The 27,465-nt window shown below is 32.9% G+C and overlaps 1 protein-coding gene across 2 annotated transcripts; it reads left to right on the top strand.

Annotated features, from left to right (window-relative positions):
* Nucleotides 1-892: 892 nt before the first annotated feature.
* LOC128991869 (annexin B9) lies at nt 893-14,791 on the top strand. 2 transcript variants are annotated; one of them, XM_054415111.1, is made up of 8 exons: nt 893-1,068; nt 4,175-4,351; nt 5,589-5,793; nt 6,779-6,858; nt 7,622-7,694; nt 8,440-8,616; nt 11,730-11,911; nt 13,185-14,791. In XM_054415111.1, exons 1-8 carry the CDS (start codon nt 1,039-1,041, stop codon nt 13,233-13,235), a joined length of 975 nt encoding a protein of 324 aa, XP_054271086.1. In that variant the 5' UTR covers nt 893-1,038; the 3' UTR covers nt 13,236-14,791. The 2 variants fall into 2 exon arrangements, with proteins under 2 accessions (XP_054271086.1, XP_054271087.1); XM_054415112.1 differs by lacking the exon at nt 893-1,068 and adding an exon at nt 1,140-1,331.
* The last annotated feature ends 12,674 nt before the right edge of the window (nt 14,792-27,465 follow it).

Genomic DNA, 27,465 nt, shown 5'->3' with positions numbered 1-27,465 from the left:
ATACGTCCCTGGATTATGGTCTTAGTTTGTAAATGCACAATGTTAAAATGGGCTAAAAATAAAGTTTTAAAAAGCCATCGTAACTTTAGAATGAATCAAGATTTTTAAAAAAGGTTTGCGGCATTGTAATCAAGGTAAAAATGTAGTTCGAAATAATGGGTCACAACCCCACCTTTACATTTGAAAAAAAAATTTTGCATCCAATATGGCGGATCCAAGATGGCGGCCGGAAATGACCACCTTGTCAAAATGAAGTACTTACTACCCAACAATGTTTGGAAGTGGTCTGGGATTGATATTTGAAAAAATGTAGAAAAAAGTTGGGGGGGGGGGACAATTAAAACTCACCCTGTATAACATTTAATGTGAAGTGACAAATACAACAGTACAACAGCTGACCAGCTGATTTACAGCCAGTGCTGCCAACGTATTTCGCGCGCATACGACGTTGCCTGGATGTTACGCGCTCACTATTTCGTGCCTTCACGTTGCAAATCTGGAGTGAGACAAAGTAATTAGAGTGAGACAATGTTAACATTGTCTCACTGATGAGCGAATTGGCCACTTTGCTTTCTTAAATCAGTGAGAGAACATGTACATTGTTAGGTAACTGTAGGAAAATTAATTTTCGTGGCACCAAAAACAAAGCCAGTGAGAAAAAGCAATCGAGCATTGAACATTTTTCTTTGTAGCTAACTAAGCATAAGGCGGCCGTGCTATAAGCAATTAGCTAACATAGCTCAGTGGTGGTTCTTAGCCATTCTCCTGGTTATATTTCTATTCTATACAGAGTGAAGAAGAATAAGAAGTTGAACATTTATTTAAAGAAAGATAAAGATGATTAGGTTAATGGACTATAAATAAATAAGGAAGGCAAAGTCTCTGCTGCTGCTCTTAGTTAGTGCTCTGGCATTTAGTTAGTACCGTGTCAAACGTCTGTTTCTGTTGCTTCCTGTTCTCAAAATTGTGGTTATTCAATTATTGTGAAGATAATATATTCGTAGAGATCAGTATTTAATTTAAGTTTACACTTCAACCATGTCCGCTCAACAGTACTATCCATTCAAGGTGAGTGAAATTGAGTTTACTTTTTTTGTAATTGATGAGATCATCGATATTTCCAACTCTATAGTAAATGTGTCATAGCCTACTTAGAAACCTTTGCAGTTATTGTAGGCTGATCTTAGAAAATTAATTAATTCACAAGAAGTAGGTAGGCCTAATAAGTAAAGTCTGGCTACAGAGGTAGGCTAGTCAATATATAGACCATCCAACTGCTTTAAATTCAAAACTTTTACCTTCCAATCAAGAGATAGGCCTAATCTAAGATGGTAAGTAATACTTACTAGGTTATAAAGTTTAGGCTATAAGCATTAGGCCCTAATCTTTACAATGTTTTTACCAGATGTAAGTTATAGGTAGGCATAATAAAGTGAGGCTAAACCTACTTTGAAAAAGATTGTTAAAATGAATTTTTAATTTTGACAGGCTACCTTACTTTATAGGTTTTGACCTCCTGAATCCAAATGTTATACCATTATTTTTCACAGCTAAGTTAATGGTGACTATTGGGTAGGCCTACTGAAGATCTGCCTATTGCTGTTTAGGCCTACCCACATGACAGTTTTTGGGTAAAATTTTTTTCGGTTTTTTCGGTAGCCTAACTTAATCTCCGGTCTTTTCCGAAAAATAAAAATGTCATTTTCGGATTCGGCGTGAAATTTAGGTCATTGTGGGAAAAAAATTTTCACTTTTGCGACTAGTCACGACGTCGGAATAATTAGGTCTACCATTAAATTTACTAAAGATATCGCTGTTAAAATGTACAATGTATAACCCTCCGAGTGTTATTTGTCGCTGCAGCGACACATAACACACTTTGTGTAGTGTTTTGTGTCGCTGCAGCGACTCACAAACACTGTTTACGGCGAAGGCTCTATGACTGACAAAATCGGATTGAACTGGATCGAGTTAGGTATCGTTTTATTTTACAGATTCAGAGCTTTCTCCGGAGGTCTGTCTCTAAGCGCTATTCATTTTAGTTCCAAAAATATTGTAGCAGACAGCTGACGTGCGTATTTGTAAACAGCTTGGTTATCCTCGGACCGATGACTGATGTGTTTTATTACGTTTATCATTGTTTTAGTGTTAAAAATCAAAAGTAGTGATATACGTGGTGCATTATAAGAAGATTTAAGGTATTTTGAAGGGCTGGTTGATGATCCTGAAGAAGTAGGTAGTGATATTGATGTAAATTATCAGCCAGATTCCTAGCTATGGTTAGGCTATGCATTCTAAACGCTATGTACTGAAATCTGTTTTTTATTATCTTATTTATTTGCAAATCTACTTCCTTATGTTATTATATATTTGTAATCCTCATAAAATTTAGAACAAAGTGGCTATTTTCAAATATTTATAGGCCTATAATTTATACAATTTCATTGAGCGCGAACTTATATATTTTTTTTTTTTAATTTTCCAACTTTACCTACCCTAACCGATTTTTCTGTTTTTTTCTCCGGTGTTTTTCATCGGATCCATAAGATTATTGCATATTCTAAATCTACACAATATTTCGCATATTTTGAGTACCCACATGACGTATTTTGAGTAAAAAAAAGATTTTCCGTTTTTTGTTTTTTTCGGTAATTTCTGGTTTTTTCCGAAAAATAAAAATGTCATTTTCGGATTCGGCGTGAAATTTGCGACTTAAGTTTAGTCACGACGTCGGAATAATTACCGCCTAGGTAAGAAACTGTTGGGCTAAACTTTCAGATGTTAACTTGGACGAGCCTATTTCCGTGTTCACATTACAGTAGGTTAAATAATAACTTAAAAAAGCTCGCCTATAGCATAGGCCTATAGATAATCTGTCCCTATCCTAAACTAAATTACTTAAGTTAGAAGCTGTTGGACTAAACTTTCTGTGTTCACATTAATAACTTAAATTTGAGGTAGGCTACTGGTACTGGATATCTGACCAGCCTACTACTACATTCAAATCAATGATTTCTTGGGTTGCCCTCCGATATGGAGGAGGTAACTTAAGTAGGTATCTGACGGGTCGTTCTCAAATTCAAGGAAAATTTGGGGATTATTTTTTTTTTACAATCATTTATTTATTAAATCAAAAGAAATATATCCCTTAATAAGAAAACAAAGATGGCTGAGCTTAATTCTAACATTTTTTGTTAAAATTATACAATTTTCTTTCAGGATGTCATAAATTTTTTCCCCTCGCTCACGTTCCCCCCCCCCCCCCCTTAAAAATATAGAAAAAAAAAGAAAAATAGTAAAATTTATAGTTTTAAGTAAAAGTTTATAACTATAATCATGACAACAAATCTCTCTAAAGAAGTTATTTGGTCACAAAACATTCTCTTCGCTCACGTTTTTCTCTCCGATCACGTGAGTGGAGAGATCGTGAGCGGAGAGAAAATTTGAAGGTCTAGGTATTACTTTTGACGCGACTGTAACTGCATCTTCAGCTGGCCTGAAAGTGAGGTTATACTGGCTGCTCGGTACTTTCAAACAATACCATTGTAATTATTGTTATTTGTGAATTTATTGAGTTATGATACGTGAGTGAAGGGAACAGCAATAAAGGTACGCACTAATTCTTACCTGAATTTCCGTTTTAACTCGGGAAATATATAATTTATCATCAAGTTTCGGCCGGCGTTCTGTACAATACACTCCACTCTCCAAAATTGGGGATACATTTCTATCATGGGGAAATATTTTTACGAAATAGGTGACATAGTCTAAATAAAAAGATATGATCACCCCCATTGCTGGGTCTGAGGAGGAATTAAGTTAAAATGGTATTCGCTAAAATCCCTCCGGGGTTTTACTTCTGCTGGTAACTTAGGTACTGTACTACCAGACCAATTTACACCAATCAAACAGAATGGCCAATGATCACACTTCTATTGTTGTTTAGTTAACTTTACTTCTATTATATACCCTATGCCCATTGTCTCTACTGTAGGCCCTCTGGTACAATAAAACCCTGTGTAATAAAACCAGATGCCTACACCAGTTTTGCCCTCCAGATTATAGGCCCTAAGCCTTCATAAGGTCAAAATAAGTTTAGTTGATAAGCGGTGTTTTGTTTCCTTATTTTTATCTTGTACCTTGTTAACTAATATTCTGTAACATTTAATTTTAGTGTACTCCAACTGTTTACCCTGCTAACCCATTCGATGCCAATGCTGATGCAACTGCATTGCGTAAAGCTATGAAAGGGCTTGGGACTGATGAAAAGGCAATTATTGAAATTTTGGCTCATCGAGGGATTGTGCAGCGTCTTGAGATTGTGGATGCCTACAAAACACTTTTTGGAAAGGTATGTTTAGGGTATGGGAGAAAAAGAAACCATTAGAAATATAGTTCATGCAGAAAAAAACTGTAAGGCTGATCGATTCTGCTGAGTACCTAGAACATAGTAGGCCTATTTTCAGCAAACTGGGTATACTGACTATTTATAGTCAGTATATCTTGCTCAGTTTGACCTACATTAAAGAGAACAACTTGTCCCTTACGAAACGAGCAGAACAACACTCCTACAACACCAGAGGTAAAGACCAACTCGATGTGCCATTCTGTAGGCTAAGTAAGAAGAAAAACTGTTTCCCGATACTAGCAATGAAACTATATAATGCATTGCCAGCTAGTACCAAGGATCTTGATCCCCGCAAGTTTAAGCGAACAATTGAAAAATGGCTGAAAAAACACCTCTCTTCTCTATTGAAGAATTTTTTGAAGAGGTCAAAAAACCATAAATCCTGCCGCCAATCTGTAAATATTCAAACAGTAAATTCAAGTTTAAGTTTTTATTTTTCTTTGTGACGATGGACTGCATAGTTCTAATTATTAGTTAGTTAGTATCGACTCAATCTATCCAGCAACTGCTGGTCAAAGATGAAGAAAAGAAGTATGAAGTATGAAGTAAGCCTTAGGCCTATATAACTGTTATAGTTTAATGCCTATATGTTCATAGGCCAATAACTGCAAATTTAATCTAAAGAATTTTTTTGTAAAATCTGTTTGCAATACACATTGCACTATTGAGGGTTATCAATCAAGTTAGATAAAGCAGAAAATGATTCTTTAATTTTACTGATTAGAGAAATATCAGCACTCTTCTTGTTGACATAAACATTGAACTAAACCTGACTCATGTACCCATCATGACTAATATCCTGTGATTCAGCCTGCATCATCATTAGTCATTGGGAAAATTATAAAAGTGATTAACTAGGATCTTATGAATGTAGAAAAACTGACTGTGTGGTAGTTTTTATCAATCAAATTCTCATAATAAAATCAAGATGATCTTTTTCATGTGGCAAGTTTAAATTGACAGTACCACCCAAAATGCCTTCATAAAAGAAACTTCAAATTCCTTGTAGGTTTCTATCATCATGCCAACAGATATTTTGTTGATCCCCAGTTGTTCCTTTCCTTATAGGCCTATCGAAATCTGTTAAATTGTTTCTTATTCTGTGAAGATGTTACTACTTTCACAAGTTACTTGAATTAATTAATATGGATTTGTTATTGTAATGTTATTTTGTTTGTAGGACTTGTTATCCGACTTGAAGAGTGAGTTGAGTGGAAAGTTTGAAGATGTGATTGTTGCATTGATGACCCCTCTTCCGTCATTCTACGCGAAAGAGCTTCATAACGCCGTGGCAGGCGTTGGAACTGATGAGGAAGCTATTATAGAAATCCTTTGTACCCTGAGTAACTATGGGATCAAAACTATATCTGCGTTTTATGAAAAAAGTTAGTTTTATTTATTTGAATTTAAGTAGCCTATTTTATAAGGTTGTTTTTTTTTGGGTTGTTTATTAGCGTCTTCTAAGCCATCATATTATAATATTGAAAAGTGATAGTCTATGAAAATTCTCTTCTACATATTTTACTCCTTTTGAATTAAATTACTACTGTACTTTTTTCTTTATTTAGATCAAGATTCAGATAAAGTTCATACATACAACCAATCTGCATTCTATGTTAGAGATTTAATTAGCCATCAGCCAATTCAGCTTTGATGAAAAATAATGGACACACGCTCTCGGGCAGACATATTTTTAATCATGAATGGTTGGGGACTGAACTTATAATTTATACCTAGCCTACATTTAACTCCCGATAAACCGGGAAACAGTTGGGTTGAGGCTTCCCGGATATGTAAAATGGCCTTAAATTGCTCTAGTTGAAGCCCAAATTTGGAATTATTTCTCTGCACCCCCCTTTTGCTTGGCAGGTATTCCATACCCCCCAAACCCCCTGGAGGCCCCCCCCCCTGAACCGAACTGAAATCCTGGCTACGCCAGCTGCCGATTACAGATAATCGGGAGTTGAGTGTACTACTATTTGATCACAGTCCACTATACATAAGCTGTCTGTTGGTCCAAGATATTAAACATTACTATATTTGTGTGGCAAACAATTGTGGTTTAAATTGATTATTTTAAATTTTCACTGTCAGCTAACTCAAATAAAGCAATATACTAATATATTTTATCACTACTAAGAGCGCTCATTCACTAAATAAGATAAAATACGCCGTAATTTTAAAGGAAGACTTGTGGTAAACATAAACTTAATTTATTTTTAGTTAATTTCTGTAGGTAGTTGAGCTTGGAATTACATTTTATTTTAGAAAGCATTTATATGTTTTAGCTCATATGCTCTTCATAGTTTGATTACCTACACAACAGTAGCTGATTTGTGTTTTTAATGACAATTTTCCATGTTTTTACAGTGTTCAATACAACATTAGAGAAGGATTTAGTAGGAGATACATCTGGCCACTTCAAACGGCTCTGCGTCTCACTTTGTCAGGTAGTTATTCAAATATCTAAACAATCTTTTAAAATCAGTCTAAAGCTAGGAGGATTAAACATTAAGGAGGGGACACGCCGGAGCTCCGTTGAAGTCAGCGCGGCTGTACTGAGGAGTGGGGAGGCAGCGCTACTCACCCCATTCGTAATGTGTTCAATGGGTTGTGCCAGCTGAGTCAATAACATTATAATTACCTTAAGCCGATTGTAAACCTTGAAACTGTGCCTCAAAGCATTGACAAATCCCGACAAAGAAAATCAAAGAAATCTCGACTTTCAAACCAGAAGATCAAACTAATGAACCAATAGCACATTCAAAGGTGAGTTAACTAAACAAGGATGACATGTTTTTCAGAATTCTATGTTGTTTTTTTACCCTACTATTCATAATTCAAAATTAAAATCATGAATACAGTAAAACCTCTTTAATCCAAACCCCCGTACTCCGAACGTCCAACAATCCAAACGCCTCATTGCTGTACTCCATACACAGTACAGTAGTTCTTTATTGTATACTGTATTTATTGATATACACTCTGTAATTGTTTCTATTGTAATGTACAGTATTGTTTACTACTGTATTAAATCCCGTTAACAATTATGATCCATTTTAGCCACGTTTTAGCTATTATGTAAAAACACCAATATGTTCTGTAATCCAAAACTACCCCCCGTCCCAATTAGTTTGGATTAAAGAGGTTCTACTGTAATATAGTGTATTTGAACATTTTCCGTAAAAAGAGATAAGATTGTGTTTGTTGCAGGCAAATCGGTCTGAAGATCCCAACGTAAACCATGAACAGGCTAAGGCTGATGCTGAAGCTTTGTTTGCTGCAGGTAATGTTCCTAGTTTATAAATTTTGTTCTATAATAGGCCCATATTACAAAATATTTTAAGGTTATATTAATCAATGTGACGGTTTTCAGTTATCACAATGGATTTCTACCCACCACACGCATTGGCATTGGCCAAGTATTTTATTGGCGCATTGTTCTTGATTCTTGAAAGATAAAAATGAGCTCATTAGTCTTTTTGATCACATCAGCATTAGTCTAAAAAAATATTAAGGAATGTTAGGGAAAAGAGTGTCCTAAAAAAGTGTTAGCGAATGAAAAATATTTTATTGGTACATAAGGTTTACATTGTATATATACAGGTGGTCTGTCATTAGAATAAAGTTGTCCTTGGATCAGCTTTTCTTTCCTTTTAGCTTTTAAATACCTTAAAAATAAAAATAAAAAGTAGGCTACCGGTCCATATTAATAATATTAAATTGTAAAAAAACAAGATGGTAAAGGTAAATAAATATTAGCTTACAAGTATTTAACTTTTACAGTTTTTATTGCTGATTAATTTGGAAGTAACTCCTCACCACTGCAGTTTTATGGCTCACCACCCCCCCCCCCCTGGAGTGTCGTCCGGATTTCCCCCTCCAGTCATGACCAAAATAGTGTGCTTCAGTCTGTTCCACCAACGTGTGCTCCCTGAAGTGTTCAATATATTTTAACTGGAATTTGATTTAGGCTAATTGACGTTTGCAAGATACGGCTGCTTATTGTCAAACTTCCCTTGTCCTTATAGGTGAAAAGATGAAGTGGGGGACTGACGAGTCAGTGTTCAACCGCATTCTGGTGACCAACAGTTATCAGCAACTGAGAGAGACATTCCTAGAGTATGAGAAACTCTCTGGAAATGACATTGAGAAGGCTATCAAGGAAGAGTTCTCAGGCAGCATACAGAAAGGCCTACTTGCTATTGGTAGGTGTAACTATCAGCTCATCTCATCTTGCAGTTGAATGTTTTCTGTAACTATCTTCTCTACCTTTCCTAGCAATCCTCTGACACTAAAATAAATTTTATTTTATGTCATGTTTTTAGGCAAAGAATTATTAATCAGTAGATATTTGGTTGGCTTAACTCACTCATCCCTTTATAGTCAACAACTTATTTTCACAAAATGTTCCAAAAACCAGCAGAGCTGGGAAACGGGTGAGATAGTCATAAACAATCAAAGTGCATAACAACTGTGAAGAACACAATACCTAGACCCTCTCTATTGCTTAGGCTATTGTCACATAAGGGCGTTGCTCTGAGCTTTAATAATTTATCGTATGAGAATACTTGGGTATTAAGGGTTGATTTCCCCAGAAATAATAAGTCAAGACGTAGCTCTATTATAATAACAAAAACCTTTATTATTCCAAGGTAATCAACTATTTCTACACAACAATTAACAACAAACCAACTGATGGGTGGATATTTTGAAAAGTCCTGGAGGCAGTTAGAACTCTGAATATAATATCCCCAAAAATGAAACGGCAATTGCACGTACTGTATTACCAATCAAAAAATCTAAACCAAATCCCCTTATTTAAATCCAACAAAACACACGACTCCCTCTTTAACTCTTAACCCCCTTTTAAATAGTACTTCCCCTTACAAAACTCCCAGCTAAAGGGCCTAACCCTAAGAGCAACCAGTACTCACTCAACACCTCTGGCCACCCTGCCCTGGCCGACTGACCACTTGCTCTACCTCAGGGGGCCTATTTATTGAACCCGATAGCTACTGAGTGCAAGCCCTCAGTGTTTACAAAAACACCTCCAGCACGCTTCCGAGGTAGCAAGGCCTGACCCCAGGTCATCAACCTAGCTTGCCTAGCCTACCCTCCATTACACGACCAAAACAAAATGCTCAGAAATTATACAAACAAAACATAAAAAAAATCATAATATTAGTACATTTCATCAATGAGCAATTTTGTAACTTCCTTTTTTTATGTTCAAAAGTTGCTATAATTGATTTAATACTATTAGGTAGTTTGTTCAACATCTTTTTCCCTGTGGAAGGGTTTCAATTGAGGCAAGTCTATGAATCGCTATGAGACAGCTGTAATATTGTTTCAATAATGTAATGTTTAAAAGGCTGCTATACCCGTTGGGGCGTAAAGAGGGTAATATATGACTCACCAATAATCCAAGGGTGAAGAGTAACAAGAAACACTAGAGAGTAGAGGTGGCACATGGGTGGAAGCCGTGAGTGGATGGCGGAAGACGACGTCTTGGGAAGAGGGTAGCCAACTTGTAGATTGAGTAGAGATGAGGGAAGTGTGCACACTTTTGGGGATCACTTGTGGGGAATCCAGTAATCCTAATCCACTAAAGTTGGCACTTGACACAAGTTCCTGGTACTCGCGACGAAGACGCGGCGGACGGAAACTGCTTAGCGGCGGCAGCGATAACTTATTAAAAAAAACACCTTTTACATAGTTTAACGTCAAGAAAGTTTTATTAATTGTTCGTGAAGAACGATAAAAGAGCAGTAGAGAGTCCGAGAAGCGGTTTTAGCGGTAAACGTTTATAAATAGAGAAAGACTAACGAAATACGGCGCAATGCACGTATTCAGCCGAGGAGAGTTACATTTCAACTGAACATTATTTTTGGAGGGGGAAGGGACGCTACCTCAATGTTTCTTAGAGGGGTGCCGCAAATTTATCCATGTCCATATCACGCCACATTTTTTAACCAATAGGATTCGTCCTGCATCGCGCAACACAGCCGAGATAGTGTGTGTGTTTTATGTAGGCTTGTGTGAGTGAGAGTCTAACATTTGATACAACAATACTTAATGAAATTGAAATGAGATTTAAAAATACAGATTTGGTTTGGAAATAAGCTACCACTAATTGAACAATAATTATGATGATAAATATAGTAATGATTAATTAAATACAGAACACCCGTGCTTTGCAACGGGAAGAAAATGTGACCTAGAGAGCTATTACAGTGGTGCTGATGTGTGTTTTAAAATACAGCAACACTATGATTTAATTTGAAAATATATAAACTGATTTAAAAGTGTAAAACTACTTACTTTCAAACCCCTGCTTTTGATGTTAATAGATCCATAAGAATATGACAACATGCCTTAGTGTAGCAATAGCATCAATTGCTTCATATTGATGCTTCATGAATGACATGTTTACCATAATTCTTCAATTTTTGTCAAGCCTCCTCACATGTAGCTTATATCAATTAAAAATTGAAACTTTAAGCAATAGTTTACAAAACGTATACAACCTCACTTTAAAACCAAACATAACCCTCCTCAATCTACATAAAGCTTCAAAAATATCTTTTTCGAGTAAATAAACAAACACCAGTTTATTGTACTGACCAGCTGTTTCATTAACTAAATTAAATTAAATCATTTAATCATTGGAAGCATGCCAGGCGTAGCCCTTTGCAAATCAGCCTGTGGGGCAGAGCCCTTAGGAAATTCGTCCATATATCAATACTTTTCGGCAAATCTACACACTCTAAGCTACACCTTAACCTTTTACATAAAATTTGATTGTATCACTTTAATAATATAATAGATAGATAATTATGACTACAGTTTCCTTCTTTCACACTATAATTTATTGGTCTTGTGAAGAATGTCAAATATCCATTAATATATAGATATAACTGCCTAAATAGACAACTGACAGTTCATTTATTTATCCTGTCAACAGTTTGGACCTACAGTCCACTCTTCTACTGTGACGGACAAAAAACATTTTCAATTCTTTGTGAGTCATGGTTTACCAAGAGAGCTGTGGTTAGTGATGTGATTCTTGGGGATCAATAACAGACTATCACTTGTGGGAAAGTTCCTAGCAATATCCCCCCACAATCTTTTTCTTCTTACATTTGCTAGACATACTTAATGTCTGTTCTCAATGGCTAAACCGTTGTCAGTGAACAGTATTCAATCCTTTGAGTTGACCTCATTCTTTAACATCTCATTTACTTTCCTTGCATTGTTGAGTTAGAAATGAAGTTCTAGTGTTTTTGTCCACTCAAGAGTTGTCACTGGTTTTATACAGCAAGGTGTGTGAAGAGCAAGGTTGGATTCTTTGCTGAAAGGCTGCATGACTCAATGGCTGGAGTAGGCACCAAGGATAAGACATTGATACGCATCATCGTCTCTCGCTCTGAGATTGACCTCGGGGACATCAAACGCGCTTTTGAGGAAAAGTACGGCAAAACACTGGAGAGCTTCATTTCCGTAAGTACAGAACATTTTTGTAGTAATTACTGTTGACTTTCTTAAGAGCTTAAATTTGCTACAGAATAGGTTCTAAAGACAAAAAACTTTCATATTCTTCTTTATCCATCTTTATTATAGACATGTGTACTCTCGTTTTGTCAGGCAGGAATTACTCACTAATTTTCTCTAAAATTAATGGCATTAAGAAAAATACTTTCAATATTCTAATTACAAATCTTACTTTTTGGAAAAAAACTGTGCCAGATGAAGATTTATTCTAAGGAAAATACAAACTTTTCTCATTATTTACTCCTATGGCCCATAGACACCATGTCAGTCTTTGGTCAAAATAAAAAAATAAAATTGTATTATATAACTAAAAGTGAGCCAACCTAAGATTTTCAATCAAGAATAACTCAAGGTAATATCGTCAATTCGAGATCATCTCCCACGGTCGTGGAGACATCATCTTCGTCTTCTGTGATGTTTCTACTCTAAAGACATTGATATTTTAAAAGAGTTTTTTTTTAAATTGTTGATTTTACTTTAAAATATATTCTAAATCTAAAAAATACTTTCAATATTCTAATTACAAATCTTACTTTTTGGAAAAAAACTGTGCCAGATGAAGATTTATTCTAAGGAAAATACAAACTTTTCTCATTATTTACTCCTATGGCCCATAGACACCATGTCAGTCTTTGGTCAAAATAAAAAAATAAAATTGTATTATATAACTAAAAGTGAGCCAACCTAAGATTTTCAATCAAGAATAACTCAAGGTAATATCGTCAATTCGAGATCAGGTCGCGGAGACATCATCTTCGTCTTCTGTGATGTTTCTACTCTAAAGACATTGATATTTTAAAAGAGTTTTTTTTTAAATTGTTGATTTTACTTTAAAATATATTCTAAATCTAAAAAATACTTTCAATATTCTAATTACAAATCTTACTTTTTGGAAAAAAACTGTGCCAGATGAAGATTTATTCTAAGGAAAATACAAACTTTTCTCATTATTTACTCCTATGGCCCATAGACACCATGTCAGTCTTTGGTCAAAATAAAAAAATAAAATTGTATTATATAACTAAAAGTGAGCCAACCTAAGATTTTCAATCAAGAATAACTCAAGGTAATATCGTCAATTCGTGATCAGGTCGCGGAGACATCATCTTCGTCTTCTGTGATGTTTCTACTCTAAAGACATTGATATTTTAAAAGAGTTTTTTTTTAAATTGTTGATTTTACTTTAAAATATATTCTAAATCTAAATTGTAAATGTTTGCAGGGGGATACATCTGGTGACTACAAGAAAGTGCTGCTAGCACTTGTCTCTTAAAGGTGCCCTGCTAGTGATACTCTACTGCACAATGTGTTCAAAGCATGTTAGGGATAACAACTCATATGGGTCTAATGGTTAATGGTTTCCTGTTTAAACTTAAAACATTTGTGCTCTAATTAATCTGGACCGTCTCTATGGTCCTCTCAGCAAAAGTATCCATTCAGCACTAATACATTTGAAATCATACAAGCATGAAGCAATCATACATATGAAGCAAAACATACATTTTTACTAAAATGGCTCAGACATAAATCTAGACAATTAACTGCTTAAAGGAAAAAGATTTTTAAATATTTCCAAGGAAATAGCTGCTGTGACTTATAAATATGTATGTTTTTTTTTAAGTTTGGTATGCGTTATAGTTTTAATGTTAAATATGCAACAAAAATGTATTTTATTTACACATTAGCTAGGCAAGTATCTTTAAAACTTTATAGTTGTAGTTAAAAATTTACAAAGTTACTTAAAATATACTTAAACATAATAATTTGTTTATGACGACGTTTTCAACTAACTATTGAGAACAACTGGGTACTTTTAATTTTTTATGCGTGTATTAATATATTAATTTTGCTAAAACAGTATTTTGGTATGAAAACAATGATACAATTATTATAAAATGAAAGACTGTAGGACGTGAAGTATTGTTAACCTTTCAAATATTTGTAGTTGTAGTGAATATACAATAGATTTTTTTTTTTTTACAAGAGCGAGAAAACAAAGACATGATTCCCAATCATTGTGGAACATTTTTAATAGACATAAATCACAAGTTAATTTCAAAAGCAATACATTTTGTAGAAATATGAAGTGCCTGGTTGCTAAGAACTAGAAGTGTATGTTAAAAGTGCCATTCAATCTGAAATTACTGAAAGACTAGCGTTTTATTTTCCACTAAATTCTGCTCAATACAACTCAGGTTCTATGCATTTCATATTGATTTCTCCTTCGGTTTGTACTTTAGTCTGCAGTTGTGGCTTTTTGGTATTATTTATTTAAAACTCAGTTAACACTAAAGACAAGATTAAACTTGCTGTAATGTTGGTACCCCTACTATACATAACTCATAATATCTTATTGATTAATACATTCCACTTAATTTTCACACAAGAAACTTTTATAAATTTTCAAAAACTAGTTATCATTTTTTACCTTTTTGCATGTAAGATTATTTAAAATTAGAATATTGTGTAGCTTATAGTGCCACTTGAAAAATTGAATCAAAATGTTTCCTATTTACAACTTTATTTTTTTTAGTTAATTTATATGGCTACTCAGGTAATAAATCACTTTTGCTAAGCTATTGCTTGTAATTGCACAATTATTACTGTGATGTAATGAATCAAGAAATATAATCATAACTGTGTATTGAGGTTGTGTCAATATAACATTTGTTAAAGGCTTTTAGCTATAACTAACAGATCTGTTAAGCTTGTTGAATTGTCAATTTGTGAATTTGCCTTAATTTATTATAGATTTATATTCTTGTTGTTTATATAAGTATATTTTCTTAAATGTTATATTCTACCAATAAATCTTTGCTTTTGTCTTAATTTAGTTTTGTTTATTACCGTTAAAAGAATGGTTATTAATTTTTATAAAGTAGTTAAACATATTTTGAAAGGTTTTAAGGGTTTTACAGATTTTGAAATTACACTAGAACTCCAATTATCCAAACTCCTGCTATCTGAATAGCCGATTAGCCAAATGGCTAACAGAAATAATAAAAAAAAATTAAAACCACAGTAATAATAATCGTTGTTAAAAAAAGGCAGAAGCCGAGATCGCGGCAAAATCCATTTTTCATTTTAATTTTTCATTTTTTTACTTGCCAGTCGTGGCTTACACTCTGAAGCGCAACAGATAACGGAAAGTGTAGCAGCGGCCTTCTTGACCCAAGTTGATGCAAAAGTATAGCTTACAGCCATTTTGTTGAGTAATACTACTTGCATAGATTGTTGTAAGTGGAAGTTGGTTTATGACAAATATATTGGTCGTTGGAGGTACATTTTTCAATAGGAGATCTCACGAATCAATAAAACTAGCTGAAAGATAATTTGTTCCATGTACAAACTGTTCTTCTCAAATTCATTGTAAAATAAACCATTCCATAACTCATAAATGTTTACATTGGTGTAACAGTAATGACACCATACCGTAATTATCAAAATCGTTTTACAAATAGTTTGAAGGTCAATTCACACATACCAGTTCAGTCAAAGTTCCGTTACAGTCCAGTACCAGTTGCATCTGCAATTCCCCAGACAACATACTGTAAGTCAGTTGGTTTCAGTCACTCTTCCGTCACTTTATTTACAGTGTTGTTACAGTCAAAAGTGTTTATTAAAACACAATATTCTATCAAATTGTCATCGTCTGTCTTGTTGATTATTACAAACATTACTTAAATTATAAACACGATAATTTAATATGTTTATTATAACATTTATCATTTAATTTAAAAAAGTACTATTTTCTAACCTCAAACACGTACGTCAGGTGTCCGAACAATCCCAAAATATCGGTGAAAAGAAATCTGAAATTGACTGACGCACGCCGGCACAGTGACTGAAGGAACTGCAATGGATGATTGTAGATAGCGCAATAGAAAATCCATTAAATAATATTTTGGTTGACTGTGACTTGACTGATATGTCTGAACTAGTGAACTGTGACGTACCGTAACTGATATATGCAAATCGACCTTAACAAACATATGCAACAACATATGTATGCATATCAACAAACATATGTTATATGCAAGTCACAAACATAATCTCAGCACACAGAAGTACAAATTATTAAAAATAGCTAACTTGTTTATTTAAAGACAATTCTAACATTTTAACCGAATAATACCTTGAAACACATTAATTTTGAACCCAGTTTGGGTATACAAAATAGAACACACACCATTTGCTGGTGGAAGGAAACTTATGTGTGCCAAGATTATCCAATAAATCTATCCTCTGGACAGTTTGGCTGAGTAACCTCCTGCTACCAGATACCATATGTTTGTGTTAAAACCAGAGTGAATTTACATGATGAAACCAACTATTCTCATATCTGCATTATAGTAAAAAATCCTGTACAATATATTTCATTGTTTGCAATGGTTATTCAAATACTTCTTACCTCATGTAATGTTTACAAATTTGTTTTCATTCCTCTGGAGTATTTGGTAAAGAAGCTAGATATACATGTTTTACCATGATAAATTTCTTGAAAGTTTATGGTTACCGTACTTAAATGTGTAAAAATAGGTCATTACCAGTGTCATTACACTTTTTCTTGGTTTGTGTATAAAAAATATCTGAAAGCATAATTTGTGTTGTCTGTTGTAATTGTTAGTGCTTACTGGTTAAGCTGGACTATTTGCTTGCCCTCCCAAAGGACATAATTTTGTTTGTTAAATAATCAGGGGCTATCTCCGGGTACTGCATTGCTTTTGTATTCCCTTTTGTAAACATAATCTTTTAACTGTTTAATAAGCGCTTGTTTTAAAAGCTAGGAAATATTTTATAGAAACATTTTAAAAGTTTCACAAAACATTCAAATTTATCAAGAATCTTGTTGGTCTTTACTACAGAAGAAGTAACTACATAACTTATATTTGTAGTGAGAGTAGTTTCAGGATTTATCTAAAAGCTCCAGTCACCTCTTGAAGCATACATACAAAGACACAAATTGACATATTTACAACGATACACAATTAATTGTATTAGAAACTGGAGTAAAAAAAAGAAGTTAAATTACTCAAAAATAGATTTGAAATAATTTAAATAAAATTACTTACTTAAAGTGTAAAAAAAAAAAATGCTATGATGTAAGAACAGAGTCTTCAAATTATTTGTCAGTACTGAGTCATCTGTAGTGTAAACATTTTGAGGTTACTAACTCGCTTTAAATGAAATTCCAGGACCCGTTTTACGATCCAAGTCTTCAGTTGAGTTGTGTGATTAAATTCTCAACTGATAACATTTACCAGTAAAACAAACTTTAAATTACAAAATCACCCTGTGTAGTCTAGTAAGCCTTGTTATTAAACGTGCTTACACATGACTGTATATGATCTTAATCAAAGCATAAAAGCTGTGGTACAAACATAACAGAAAATAAGTACGGTTAAATATACAATTTAATACAACTTTTGGGATAACCACAAACTAATGGGAATTTCATTTCAGCATGTTAACTGGGTGCAAGTTTTTTCATGTATATATTTGTGTTCTTTTTTTAACACCTTTTGTTCAAATATTCTTTTTGATTAATGTATACAGTACAATTTATTAATCTTAATGCTTCACATTTTTGCCACAAAAATACACCTCGATTATCTTTAAAATTGTGGCTCCAAAATATAACAAAAAAAAAAATTAAAAAAACTAGCCAAATAGTGCTTGTTACAGGCATATTAAAATTGAAGTGCATTAAATCATCTCCATTAAGTTAGTAAAAGTTATGATGGCTTCAGGTTATTATTGATGATTAAATTACTAAGAATCAGAGTGGCATTGTACGTTGGATGTTGTCCAATTCTACCCTGACCCTCAACACAGAACATGTCTGTGGCAGATAAACGTTAAAGATCTGGAGTTGGGGTGTATCCAATTTCTAAAAGGACCATTCATGATCAACTTAACTTGTGCAATATCATTTGTACACTCTTCGTTACAAAGTATCCACCTACCGGTACATCAAGCACATCTAACCATTAACTACTGTATCCAATTTGATAAGTAAAATATTGAGTAAAGGGTATAATGTCAACATATGTAAACAAACTCTAAACCCTATCCTTAGTCCAATAACACATTATCACACTTTGGGGGTTTTTTGTTTGTTTATAGTGTTGCAAAATATTGCTTTATCTATTGGATATTTACTTTAGTTCACTTTTGCTATCCGGTGTCAGGTATTATATTTGGATATATGAACAAAATATCTGGTAAAAAGTGATGCCCCAATACACACTGTGTTAATTACACAACCCTAATAAAACTGCGGTTAATTTAATTCAGTTGTCAAGTGGGAGTTACGGAGCTATTGTCAAATTCATCCAATTCAACAATTTGTAAACATTTTTCATTGACTCAACTTTGCACTATGGTATTTTAGTGTGGTTGTCAATTTATCTATCCGTGAATATCTTAATCCAGTTTCTATTATACTTAAACAGAACATAATCACTATGGGGAACTGGACCGTTCCAGTTAACCAAGTTTTCCAACAATCCTTCATTGCTCTTAAATTCATGACAGTTTTTCAGGATGATAAAAATTAAACAATAATTTTCTACTTCTGTTCACATTTTGTTTGTTAAAGGAATTCATTTTATGGCGATTGCTCAAAATTACAAAGATATGTGCATAGGAGAAGTTATGTTGTGGAGGATTGGTATGGTCTAACAACTAACAATAAGAGACAGCTAAAAGTAACTTATTTTTGATGGTGAAATCCTCCAAATAACAAGTTTCTTAAACAGAAGGAAATCTGTTTACAATGATTCTGGGACATTGTGGACTACCTACTAGCGTCACATTTTTACATGCACCCAATATACTACCAATCACGGATATTAAAACAGTAACGGTATGGATCAATGACATCACACGCACAATGACGTCACCAACAGGAAAGTAAACATTAAATGTTTGTAGTAATATTTTAATGGAGCTGTAAAAAGGTTAAAAATATAAATTCCAAACGATGATAATACGTGTATACTTGGAATAAGATTCAGGCCAGTGACGTCATTTGTTGATGCTTATCATACATACCACATTATGTTTTAAAATTGTTGTTATCGGATCAACAATAACTGATCACCTACATAGCCGGAACCCAAACTTATTAAGGGACAAGTAAAGTATAATGGTGAATAAAAATCGAACACTTTAAATCTAAACAAAAACATTTTTTAACATATTATTATATCGTAGGTATAAACATTAAATGGTATGTAATCAAAAATACTAAGAGATGAAAAAACATGAAAGTTTTTTTTCTTTAGGAACAGATCCAAATATAAAATGGCCAAACCCATCTGTGGTGGGATGAGCCTGTACATCAGTGCAGGTCATCAGCAGTTATTAAAAATCTCATCAATCCTTCCTGGGTCTTTATATCTCAGTTATCTTCTCATAATTTGCTGTTCTTGTGATGTTTCTTTTGAGCAACGAATCTTGCAAAATTGGGTCATTAGTTGCAAATAAAGATTTGGAAATTATTTAAACATAAAATTGAATATTTACACCCTTAATTCGAAATGTATTACGCAATACACAGGGTGGGGGCAATAAACCCACGGTGGGGTTCCGTTTATACACCAACAGATTTAAAACTTTACACAATTTATCTAGTAGTTTTTGAATTTTTTTTGCGAAATTTTAGCTTTCTAACATTGTTGAAACAAAATTGTGTGGCATATTGAAAATCTTACCAATTTTATTCTTACAAAATTTTTTTAAAGTGATGTATTAGCTCATCTGTTTTACTGTGTTGCAGTTTTGACACTTATTTTTGAACAACTGTATGATTTAAAAGTATTGTTTTAAACGTAAAAATAACCTAACCTTCTCAAAGGCTGTTTTAAACTTAAATTAAAAAAAATAATTTTTTAGAAAAAGTGTTGTGCGTGGAATATTGTTTCTGGTAACGTTAGTAAAACAATCGTTGGGAAAATTGAAATTAAGAATTAAGAATCGACAACCCACCACTTGATGGAAAACAACAAAAAATAAACGGTATTAGCATTCTGACACATACTTTCTCCCATAAGCTTGTCAACAACCTTTATCGTAAGTAAGCGGTGGGAGTAAATATACGGAAATGGGATTTGTACAATTTTCTTCAGAATTTAAAGGACTATAACATACTAAATTTTTATCAAAACCGTTCGAGCCAATTTTGGAAAAATCTGATTTTCCGTTATTTTATGGGGTTTTTATGGGAAAATAACATAATTTACAATAACTTTTGAATCATAATTTTTACAGAAATGGAATTTGTACAATTTTCTTCAGAATATAAAGGACTATAATATACTAAATTTTTATCAAAATTGTTCAGGCCATTTTTGGGGAAATCCTATTTTTCCGTTATTTTATGGGGTTTTATGGGAAAATCCCCATTAAAAATAAAAATTTCTAAAAAATGAAAAAAAACTATCACAATTGTAAGGACCATAACATACAATGTTAAATCAAAACCGGATTTTTGTCTAAAATCCTATTTTTTCGTTATTTTATGGGGTTTTTATGGGAAAATAACATAATTTACCATAACTTTTGAACCGTAATTTTTACAGAAATGGGATTTGTACCATTTTGTTCAGAATTTAAAGGGCTACAACATACTAAATTTTTATCAAAATCGTTAGGGCCATTTTTGAGAAAATCCGATTTTTCCGGTTTTTTATGGGAAAAACCCCATTAAAAATCAAAATTTCAAAAAATGAAAAAAACGCCTGGAGATACCATGGATTAGAACCTACATACCAAATTTCATCGAAATCGGACCACAGGTGTAGTCTCTAGCTCTGTACACATCCAGACACACAGACACACAGACACACACACACACACACACACACAGACATCACTTCGAAAACCACTTTTTTGGGTCCAGGGGGACCCAAAACGAATATATCCACTCAAAACTCAAACTCGAAAATTTTGACGAAAACAATACTTTCTACATATACTATGGTATAGGGGGAGAAAGTAACTAGTTTTTAGCCATTAATTAAAAAAGCCATGTTTAGGCATAACAATAAATGAAGTAGACAAAATTATTATCACTAAACTAAAACAGTAATTACAAAAATAAAATATTACGAAAACCCACTTCTGTCGAAGATCTTGAAGAAGTAAAACATAATTTTAGATAAATATTTAATAGGTAGTAAAAAAGGAAAGGGGAGTGGGTAAAATTTAATGCGCACGTTTTAACCAATAACAGATTTTCCCTGAGAACTTTTATGCTGATGGAATGTTTTCATAAAAAGCTTTTCAAATGTCTGCCAAGTAGACTGAGTTATTTGCGTTGACGAAATGTATTTGAATCTTATTTCATCAACATTTTTATGACTGTTTAATGGATTCGCCAAAAAACATTTTACTGCTTTTTGACAGACTAAACTGCTTTCAACCTCATTGAATAAAAGCAAAACTTTAGAACGTACACAGCTACAATATTACAGCATTTTCGCTTAGCAAAAAGTAAAATCCTGATATGTAGTAGTTGCAAGTTTCACTTGAGTACTTATTTTTCTTACTATCTTTAAAATATTACTAAATAATTCTAAATAAAGTTCGCAAATTTAGATTCCTAATACAAATACCCTCTCATACTTTTTGCAGTATTATATTCATCATATATCAAAGACATGTCCACCATGTTTTTCAAATCGGAAGAGAAATTGCCAAAACATATAATGTTATTACTAAAAACCCTTTATTATTGGTTCATTAAACTTATACTTCAATATTTTACAAATTAGGCTAGACACAGTAAAAATGTTTCACGGTAAAAAATATTTATTTTATGAAAATTCTACAGTTTATGTCAACAAAATCCCACAATGTGAGTAACACATGTCTATACGAGACCAGCATGTGCCTTATCTCTTGTCACAGCCCAGGTTCCGACAATAAACATGATTAGGCTGTGTAGCGAGACATTATAGGTACAAAACTCCGTTCTATTGAAATCTAAACGAGAATTCAATCAACATTTAAATCATTTTTCTATGCAACCATGACATTTTAGAGGTGTAAATTAGGATGAAGTGTAAGTTATTCGAAAGCGGGGATCACAATACTACCCAAACACTACAAAGAATCAAGAATCAGCTGATCGTTTTTTGTATTTGATTTTTTTAAGCAATCATTTTCTATTTATCATTACGCGTGACGCCACCCGAGACCTCTCAATAACACATTGCAGGAGCAGCATAATAAATATTTATGAAGTTTCAACAAAAAGGACAAAAATAATCAAGATGAAATTAAAATTACTTTCATAAGTGGTGATGCATTACAAACATCATATTATTGCAACAGTTGTTCTATGCTACATAACACGACATGGTTTGAACCATGTAGCTGTGACAGCACTGGGCGGACATGTACAAGGGCGTTGACTGACAGGGGCTGTTGTTTAACACATGCAACACTGTTATAGGGTGTTACAGCTGTGGGATTGTATTAATAATATAATTCAACAAACTAATTGTCAGTGGTGGTTCAACTTTACTGGAGTTCATATAGATAGCATGATTGGTGATAGCAAATGTGTTTTTTTCTTCTTGATCTCAAGTTAGTTTTGATTGTCAAAAAATATCTAAACAATACACGGATGTGATATTATTTGATGTTTTTAGAAGATACATTACTAATAGTATTGAAAAAATAAAAAATCTCTATCAAATTAATAATTCACTTAACTAAATATCTGAAATCAATGTTTAAAACTCCGACGAAAATGAATAAAATACCGTCACATTCAATATAGTTGAATAATTGACAAAAAATATGAATATCAATTAATTACGTGACTTGGTAACCCGTAAGTAATATTTTTAGTACGGTAGTAATAGTTTCCAGTATTGGTGATATTATTTTATCGTTGAAGAAAAAATATCCAAACTAAGTAATTGTATAAAATAAACCAATTATAAATTTATAAAAGTCTTGAAAGAAGTCAATTACTTTGAACAAAAATATTTATCAAATATTTATATCAAAGGAAGAACTTAATCTGCTGTGAGAAGAAGCCTACGAAACACTACACAGCAGAAGGAACATCCAAAAAAAAAAAAATAAATAAACTAAAACGTTAATCAAAAATACTAAGAGATGAAAAACCAATGACAGTTAAAATTTAAACAGTTGAAATTCCTAGTATATGTATAATAGTTTCCGATAGCATTTTAGCCGTAAAATGTCATACAGTTTGGTTATGTGTGAATATCAGGTCATCAACAATTATTAAAAATCTCATCAATCCTTCCTGGGTTTTATATCTTTATTATTTTCTCATAATCCTGGCCTGCTGTTTCATCAAACGTTCTTGTGCAAACTTCATTACGAAGTGAAGAAAGGAGCCTGACAAGAACTTTATATTTAATTTATAAAGATTTTAAGATTATATTATATAATTTATATAACTTATATTTTGATGATTATCTAATATTGTAATAGCGGAACTCACAAAATGTATCTTTTATAGATAAACCAACGTTAAACTATTTTATTTAAAAGACAAGTCTCAAATGTTGTAATGACTTACAAACGACATTGATGGTTGGCTCCAAACTATCCCTAGATGAAAACTAACGCTGTAAACATGCGTTCTGGAATTTCATTAAACCTCCGTCGTCTGTCCCAAACGCCAAACATTTGCACGAAATGTGTTTCTATTATATTTTTATAGTTTATTGCTATTTTATATGTCAAGAAAACAAAAGTAAAACTAATATCAAAATTGTAAAAATGACTATTCTTTAAATTATTACAAAAAATGTAATATAGTAGTCAATACAAACTTACAAAACTGTATCGTTGAATTAAAGAAACCACAATTTTTCTAGGAAACGAGTTTTCAATGCAATATTTTAATTACCAAGCAGAGCTGCAAAAAATGTATAACATATAAACTTTTATATCAAAGGTATTTGATTTGATTTGTTGTGTAAACAAGTACTTAATTCAAAAGCCAAGGTAGGCCTACTTTGTAAAAATGAATAAAAATATATTACCATAATAGCTTTTTTGGAAGTCAAAATAAACACCAAACATTTAATATACGTAAAATTAAAAAAGCGACAGAGTTGGACAAGAAGTGCTCGTGTTTATAATACGGTGAAATGTATTTGTTCCAACGAAAAACAAATTATGTGCATATGGATTCTTTCCAGAGGGTTTGGAATACTACGTACGACTACAAATACGATTTATAACAATAGTCTCTCCATTTATTTGAGTAAACTTATCGCACAATTAACTAAATTTTCAAAGTGGTGTTGGGGAAGAGGCTGTCTTGTCTGGTCAGTCAACCCTGGTACAAAGTTGTAGAAAGGTTTCCTGTAAAAAGTTGTCAACAGAACACAAAGCACCGGAAGCCTTTGGTTGTCTTCCAGCAACAACAGGACCGGAAAGTCTTACACTGACCCTTTGGTTCCTAGTAAACAAATAGTTTTGAACTTTTCCTTGTTTCCTTCAGTGTCAACGTACGATCCATTTGATCTAAAGTAAAGTTAAAATGTTTTTTACTGAAAATACAGAGAAAAATATATTGCGGACGTTAAGCATAATATAACAATAAAATAGCAATTACATAAAGATACAGTTGTACCTGATATGTATTGAACTAGGTTTCCGATATGTATGTGTAGGTACAGTTTAATAGCCAGAATTAGTTACTCAGACATAAACATGAACATAATATCGTAACTATAATATAGAAAAATATGCATCGAAATAAAATTTTGTCCAATTTACGATAAGGCCTAATTTAAAAACATATCCTAAGTTTTATCACCACACAAAAACTTTAATACTTTAATATATTCATATTCATATTATATTATATTTATGTTTCATTCATGTATGTAGCTAAACATATATTGTGAATATATACAATTATTAAACGTGTACATTAAATATATATTGTCTAATGTACGGAACCCGTTCTAAAAACGACGCGGTAGCTGTCAATATAAACTGTCAACATCATTTACAGCACTGCCCAGCTTCCAAGGAAATTCTTTATTACCGTAATCTCTTTCGAATATCTTAACGAAGAGTGACAAACCCTTTAGACAATATTAAAATTGTAGATAGAGTTTATTACTATATTAAAGTATGTTTAATAATGGTCAATTAGTCGTAGTAAAATCATTCATGGTAAAGAACTTTATGGGTTCTCATAGTTTAAACAGTTGCTAATTAGCAATCCCACGAAAAGCCTAGCGAATTTTGTGGTTACACAATATTTGTAAAAGTTTAAGAATTGTCGAAAGTTACATGTATACAAGGCATGTACTGTATATGATTTTATGATTATTGTAGCCTTTTCTATCGCGACTAGTAAAAATGATTTCACAACATGTCGTAGCTAACATTTATCAAGATTATCACAAAAACAGCTAAAAAAGATAGCACCAAGGGTACTAACTGTGTTTACTGTCGAAATTGTAGTATTGTCCTCGTCTCTACTACGGCAAAACATAAAACCATAGAACAACACAAACAAAGGTAGACAAGTAAAAAAAAAAATTATTACTGATGGTCAGAAAGTCGGTTTAAATATAGTACACTTTTCCATGCATAATCTCATATCGTAAAAAAAACTCATTTAAGTCTCGTCCCTTACACAAAATTTAACCAATTAGTTGATCGTCAATTAAAATAAGGCAATTAAGGCTTTGTATAAGTATAGAAAGTGTCTAGAACAATCCCCTAAATAACATATAGGCCAACTCATGATCGTCGAAGTCTTCAAACAACTAATATATGTAGCTTACTGTTTTCCTTCACAGCACAATTTTATACCATAACGCTCTTATGTTAAAATGCCTTGGACTTAACCCAAGTGCGTGCTTTTAGGCCTCCCTAGATTTTAGGAGTTTTATGCTGATGGAATCCTTGGATAAAAAGGTCTTCGGGGTTCTGTTTAAGAGAATAAAAGCTTTTAAAGACGAAATGGCAAACCACCATTCTTCGTCATGCACTAAAGCAAACCAATTGGCAAAGACCGCAAAAAGAAACTTCAAATATTAAAATAATACAACCAAATTCATAGTCTGAAAATAATTCCGTTGGTTAGTACCAGTGGAGTGTGCACCTAATGTTAGTAATTAGAGGTAATGCGATATAAAGTGGGTTATACGGTTGGAAATACGGTATATAGGCCTATTGTATTCAATAGAACTTTTAATTTAAAAAAACAAGGTTTTAAATTAACTGTTCGTTCACTTCAGTTAACATTCAGAGAAGACAGACTATGTATTCTAGTCTCTGCGAACACAACTACATAGCTCGTCATGTGCTTTATTAAATAAAATGTATACAATTTTACTTCATATACTTAATTCAACTACCATGCAAATATTCAAATACTGACAACAATCTACAAAACGTATTTTTTAAGTAAAGTTTTTCTGTGGTAAAACACATTGAAGCACGTGTACGACAGACTATGAAATTTTATGTTAAGCCTATAATTAACTGAAAATAAAAATAAACTTAAATCTTTACAGCTTCTGAAAATATATGATGAAAAACAGTAAACAAAACCAAATAAACCGATAATATTGGGTATGAAAAGAAGGGGAGGGATAAAGTTTAAAGCACGCGTTTTAGGGTAACACAGATTTATCCTGAGAACTTTTATGCTGATGGAATGTTTCCGTAAAAAGCTTTTCAAATGTCTTTCGAATAAAGACTGTGAAATACGCAGAAATGAAACATCCTTTCAAAGAGTATTTCACCTCATAAAATTAATATAGACTTCTGTGACGAGAGTAATTAGTTGATGTTTTGTACTACTAGGCATAGTAATCACAGTGAAGATTTTTATCCATTTAGATGTTGTTACTGTTGTTATATTGATATCATTTGTATTTATACAGTTTTATTATCACACAGAGCTTTAATCCCTAAAATATATCAGCTGTATTTTTCGTCCTAAGACGCTAGGCACGAGCCCGGGATTGTTTTGTACATTACTTCAGGCTAGACCTAGGGGTTGCGGCACTATCACTTAGATAAAATCCATTGGTGATTTGGCGGGGATCGAACCAGGGACCGAAGTCCCGCGCTCTAGCCACTAGACCAGCTCGCTCCCCTAATTAGGTTAGTATTAGGCTTTCATTGTATGACAATATAAGACATGTTCTATATCCTGAATTACTCAATATTCATCTGTTAAAATGATGTCGTATAATATTTATTTTTGGTTTAACAGGTTAGTATAGGAATCCATATATAAATCCCAAAAAACCCATGAACTTTTGAGAAAACTCAAAGTCTCACCCCCCATAAACCATAGACTTAAAATTTACGTCAAGACGAGAAAGCTTGCGCAAAACTATCCATTATTTCATAAATTGCCCTTTAAGGTCGTAATTCCTTTCTAAAGGGAACAATCCATACACCTAATGTTAAAAATACCTCATCTGTACTTATTTGTTTGTTATTCTATCAATTTATTGCCTTATTAA

Source organism: Macrosteles quadrilineatus, unplaced genomic scaffold, assembly GCF_028750875.1.
Source record: "Macrosteles quadrilineatus isolate MER2022 unplaced genomic scaffold, UCM_ALF_1.0 Scaffold_4__1_contigs__length_99947679, whole genome shotgun sequence".
Taxonomy (NCBI): Eukaryota; Metazoa; Arthropoda; class Insecta; order Hemiptera; family Cicadellidae; genus Macrosteles; species Macrosteles quadrilineatus.
The sequence above is the reverse complement of the archived record's forward strand: the minus strand, read 5'-3'. Positions and strand labels throughout refer to the sequence as shown.

Bases quoted from the DNA above. Each gene is read 5' to 3' on its own strand.
- LOC128991869 (XM_054415111.1), top strand. From the start codon at position 1,039: ATGTCCGCTCAACAGTACTATCCATTCAAG. The intron at 1,069-4,174 runs GTGAGTGAAATT...ATTTAATTTTAG, and splicing joins AACAGTACTATCCATTCAAG to TGTACTCCAACTGTTTACCC. The intron at 8,617-11,729 runs GTAGGTGTAACT...GGTTTTATACAG, and splicing joins GAAAGGCCTACTTGCTATTG to CAAGGTGTGTGAAGAGCAAG.